Source organism: Numida meleagris, chromosome 12 (assembly GCF_002078875.1).
Source record: "Numida meleagris isolate 19003 breed g44 Domestic line chromosome 12, NumMel1.0, whole genome shotgun sequence".
Classification (NCBI taxonomy): domain Eukaryota; kingdom Metazoa; phylum Chordata; class Aves; order Galliformes; family Numididae; genus Numida; species Numida meleagris.
In genome coordinates this window covers 9778272-9783601 of record NC_034420.1, presented here as the reverse complement: position 1 = coordinate 9783601, position 5330 = coordinate 9778272, and the positions used below count along the sequence as shown (strand labels likewise).

Here is a 5330-nt window from a genome sequence, read left to right as displayed (position 1 = left end):
AGGGGGGGCCAGAGGGGGCCTGTCCCCGAGTCACCACCCGCCCTGGTGTTGCTTTCCAGCACGGGGCAGGCAGCCCCGGGCTGACCGCAAGGCCGGGGCCGGCTTTAGTGGCTGAGCGGCTGCAGTGCCGGCCTCGAACCACGCGGTGGTGCCGCCCGCCCGTGGCTGGCTGTGGGGCGGCGGGGATGGAGTGGGAGGGGTCTGCGGGCGCTGAGCCCAATCTCACGCAGCGTTAATTGCCCTTTGTGGCCCCGGCAAGGGCAGCGTGAAGTGGTGCGGGATGGGGGCTGCCGCCCCTACGACTCCCCTTGCTGTGGGGCTGAGCCCCAGTGCCCGTTCTGCCTTCCCCCCAGGCCATGTCGCCATCCCTTCACCTCTGTGCTGGAGGCAGCGAGGGGACCCTCCACGTGGGGACTGTGGGTGCATGGCAGCCGTGCCCTTGGAGTGCTCCCATTGCATCGCAGCAGGAGGCTGAGGGTACCGCGGTGGGCAGAGGGCTACTGCAAGCTGCTGTGATTTATTGCCATTTGCGTGCAGCTGAGGCAGGAATCCATTTGACTAGAGAAGTGATAGGAGCCATTCCTTTACCTGGTGTCATGGGCTGCCACCAGCTCTGCCTCTGGGGGTCCCCACCTGGCACCCATCCTTTGGGGGTGTGATGGGCTCCATCCTTAGTTCCTGCACCTCAAATCACTGTTGGGAAGGATGGGGGGCACAGCAAGGTGGGGAGGCGCTTGGGAACCCCTCAGATAGGTACAGAGATGGCCAAGGGCCACCTGGAGAGAGCAGCAGTGCTGAGGCTGCACCCTGGGCAGTGTCACACCAGGCAGCTGTCCCATGTGGCAGCCGCACTGGTGGCCCTGTCAATAATCATAATTAAAAATTAATACTGATCAAAATGGAGAGGCAGATGGCAGCAGGGCTGTGGTTGGTGGGGGGAGGGTGCAGTGGAGCTGGGGATGCAGAGAGGACAAAAGGAGCTGAGAGGCTGGGGTTGGGGGTCAGGGTGCAGCCGGCACCCATCTCCTTGCCCCAGGGCCTGCCCGGGGACTGTAGTGGTGCTCTGTGCTCCCCTGGGGGATGTGGGCATGGAGGGGGCCTCTGGGCACAGCCAGCAGCCCCATGGTATCTCTGGAGTCTCTGTGTGGGGCCATCACCCCTGTTGCCCGCCCCATCCTGGTGTGGGTGCAGGCTGAGCAGCAAGGCACGTGGTGAGGGGTACCCATGGTGAGGGGTACCAACAACGCGCTGTTCCCATGACAACCTTCCCCAGAGACGGAAGGTAGCGTGGGAGGAGGAGGAGGAGGAGAGGGGCCCATGGACCCTCCATGCTAACGCTCCCACACACAGCAGAGGGGAGGGGCTGCACCCCCATGCCACATCCCTGGGTTTCAAGGCAGGGTTTGCGCAGCAGGGCATGACCTGTGGTGTTTACATAGGGTGGTTTGCATGGAGGGATGTGTATGGAGGAGTCTGCACGGCGGGAAAAGAGTTAAGTGCCTGCGGGACTATCCCCAGTGCCAGAGGTAGAGGAGGGGCAGAGCAGGACAGCATCTCGTGCCCTGCGCTGCAGGGAACCTGTACCTGAGAAGGGTCCCTCGCTGTCACTTCTCATCTGCATGATGGCAGCAGCCCTGCTCCTGCAACACGGCTGAGCACTCTCCTTCCCCACAGGGACAGGCTGGCACTTCCCCACTTGGCAGAGGCGGGTGGGGGGAGCGGGTGGGTGGCGTGGGGACAGGGATGGCAGCCACGTGGCCGGGGGCCTGCAGGCATCGCTGCGGTGTGGCACTCTGTAGGGCTGCAGACGGTGTCCTTCCACTCTGACCCACATCCTTATGGCCGTGGGAGCTTTGGGGTTTGCTCTGCTGTCCCCATGTGATGACCTCGGTGTGCCCTGTCCCCACCAGGCACTGTGCCTATAGAAAGGCACGCATGCAGTCTGTGCCTTGGAGCACAGTGGGACGCTGCCTGTGGCACAGCCTCATCCTCCTCCCCCCCCCCCCCCCACCAGTGCCACCCCCTCGAAGGCTGCAGCTCACATCTCGCTGTGACACAGATGCGACTGAACAGCTCGGGAAGGGGGGGCCCTCCATTAGCACGGCCATGTCCTCGCCGCATGGCACAGGGAACAGGGCTGCTGGCAATGCCACGTGTGCCCGTCCTTTCCCTGCGTGCCCCCTGCTGTCTCTCAGCATGGGGCTGCTGTCAGCCTGTGCCCCTTCCCAGCGCTGCACCCACTGGGAGGACTGGAGTTTCCCGAGCAGTCAATGCACCCATCGATCCCGGAGCATTCTGCTGGCAGCTCTCTGACTGCCCCACTAATTAATTGCCTTTGTTGCTGCTGCGGGAGCAGTGGGCAGCGGGGTGGCTGCACCCAGCCCTGGGGTCAGCAGCCACCAGACACACGCTGGACCCCATAGAACAGGGGGGGTCAGGGCAAGGGGGTCTGGGGGCAGCTGGGGTGTGGAGCCGTGTGGGGGCACTGCAGGGTGGGGGGTGGAAGGGCACAGCCCCATCCTGTGCTCCGTGACACGCTCGTGGCCGTGCCCGCACCAGCTCCCAGCCACGCTCGGGGACGCTGCCTTTGTGCCGGGCTGTAATGAGATTTCTGCTTGGCTGCCTGGATAGAAGATCTGAGACGGAGGATGCGGAGAACCTCCACCAGCCCTGGCAGCCTCCTGGTGCCGCCGGCCATGGAGGGACATGCCCCCAGCACCACGCACAGCACACGCTCCGGGTGGAGCACCCACCGTGCGGGGTTGGGCTGGGTGCCCACAGGGTGCACAGCCCAGAGGCTTTGCTGCCCACTGCCCCACTCCCCTCCGCCTCATCCCCTCCAGCCCAGATGGGTCCCAGCAGCGTCTCCGTGTCCCCAGGACCCATGGTGGCTGGGAATGGCGGCACCGGCTCCGTGCCCGGGCTCGTGTCACAGCCGGCTGTTTTCCAGCACAACAAATCCATCTCCTGCAAAAGCAGTAAGCGCTTCCGTGGGCTGCGTGAGGAGGCTGGGTCGGGTGTGCTATGCCTTAACGGGGCCCTTCCCGCACCCAGCGTCAGACGCAGTAAATCTGCTCCTGCAAATGGCTAATTTTGAAAATCCTCTTATCAGAATTAGGTCCTCACCATCCATATTTATTTACTTTTCATTTTCATAATCTTTCCGTTCCTCGTGTGGATGGGATGAGCTCAGACTCCCGGCTCTGCATCCCAGCATCCCCATCACGCAGGACAGGGCCGGGACACCCCGTGCCGTGCTGCGCTCTGCGCCCTGCGCTGTGCCACCCTGCCCAGCAGAGCCACACACTGCACGCTGTTTGTTCGTCAGCACTTCTCCCTCTGTAACTCAATTAGAGGCAGGCGGCAGTTTCGCTAATACAATGGTGTTTAATATTCCACTTCCTTAAATACCACGAATGGATGGGGAGGAAGCGCGAGGGCGATCCATTATACATGAGCTCAGATGTAGATATATTTCAGCGTTTGAAGGCAGTGTGGGGAACTTTGGTGCTGGCCTTGCCCAGGCCATAGGCAGGGCTGTGCTGGGCTGCACCTCAGCCACGAGGCACATGGTGAGGGCCGGTGACGTCCCCAGCGAGGTGGCCGTGTCCCTTGGGGACAGCCCCTGCAGTGCCACCAGCACCCAGCTGGCACTCTGCCCCAACGCAGCGGCTCTTGGGCACCAGTCCTGGCACCAAGGCTGCAGCACACGGCTTAGCCACGACCGTGGCGTGCTGGAGAAAGGAATTAATTTTTAATTCCATCTTAATTACTCCGAGTAATAATCCATTTACAGCACCCGGCGGGGCCGGTGCTTCCAGCATTCCCCCGAGGTGTGGTGGCTGTGGGACAGACACCCGTCCTGCTGTCCAGGCACCGGGCGCTGAGCTCACTGTGTGGGGTGCCATGGGGACAGCCGTGGGGACACGGTGCCGTCCCCGAGGTGTGGCAGGGCAGCGGGGCTGGATCCAGCCTGTCCACCTCCTTGGCTTCTCCACAACAAGAGGGAGAGCGAGCGGAATTGAAAGTGATCTCCCCAATCTGTATTAATTAGCGTCTATTAACTCGTCAGCGCACCCAGCCGCTTCCCCAGTGACAGCTCTGCCACACTGGGCCACAGCACGGGAGGGACATGGAGGGTGACAAGGGACACGCATGGCAGAGCCCAGCACCGGCATGGCACACACGCAGCACCACCGCCATCCCAATGGGGCAGAGCCAGCCCTGCATCCCTGCCCCACACCGCACCGAGGGGTCCAGGATCTGGGCCAGTGCCCCCAAGCTGCAATGGGATCTTGCCCCCTTGGGGATGCAGTGGGATCCCAGTTCCCATGGCAGCCCCCCGGAGCTCACGTGTGTGCGGTGACTGCAGCAGGAGCAGATGGAGCCGCGAGGAGCGAAAACATCCTGTTTCCATGCGAATGCCATTAGTAATAACGAGCCAGCCCAAGAAGTGGGCTTGTCGCTGTGCCAGGCTCCTGCCCAAGCATGCACATGGGGCCGGGGGTCCTCTCCACCAAACCCATGCACGTGTGGGATGTGCTGGGATCTGAGGTGCGGGACGGAGGGCTGGGAGCATCCCTGGGTGCTGCCCCACGCAGCTCATCCCTGCCCACGCACACGGCTGTATCAGCACAGGGAACCCCAACGATGGGGGGGGTTAAGTGGGAGAGATTTGAGTGGGTCTCCCCTCTCTGACCCAGCCGGGGCTGTGCTGCTCATGGCTGGGCTCTGCCCCACGCTGCCAGCATTGTGTGGGATGGACGGAGCTGCGCACTGCCTTTGCACCTGCTCCCACTCTCGAAAGCATCAGAGCAGTTGTTAATTGCTCCTGAAGCTGCTAATGAAATTACCTCCACACCGCGTTTGGAGCTGCTGCCTCGCTCTGCCCCTTGCCCTGGTCCTGCAGCAGGGATCAGGGGCTGCAGTGGGGATGGAGGCACAATGGGAAAGGGCAGCAACGGGGACAGGGGCAGCTCAGCAGCGCCGGGCTCTGGCTCCCGTAGGGTTCAGTGTCACCTTGAGCACCCCAATAAATCCTCGTCCTTGGATGCGGCCCACGAGGAGGGGCAGGGAGGGCAGCCTCCGTCCGCCTGTCCGCTGTGGGGTGCTGGATGGCACCCAAGGCCGTGCCACCCCTCTGTGCTGGGCGGTGTCCGGCTGCCAGCGGGTGGCACATGGCACCAATAGCCCCACATCCGTGGGCAACGCGGGAGGCCCACCGGGTCCGGGTACCGCGCCGGGGGGCGTGCAGAGCGGTGCCACGCGTGGGGCTCGCTGCTTGAGGAGGGGAGCGGCCCACCCGTGCGTGTGCGGGGCGGGCAGCGCTG

General features: G+C 63.4%; 1 protein-coding gene across 1 annotated transcript in view; it reads left to right on the top strand.

Moving 5' to 3' along the window:
* The window catches only part of UNC5A (unc-5 netrin receptor A), a 13281-nt gene continuing 10799 nt past the window's right edge, over window positions 2849-5330 (top strand). Inside the window, exon 1 of the mRNA XM_021410847.1 lies at window positions 2849-2999. Coding sequence (XP_021266522.1) covers window positions 2849-2999 — 151 coding nt within the window. The remainder of the gene's footprint in view (window positions 3000-5330) is intronic.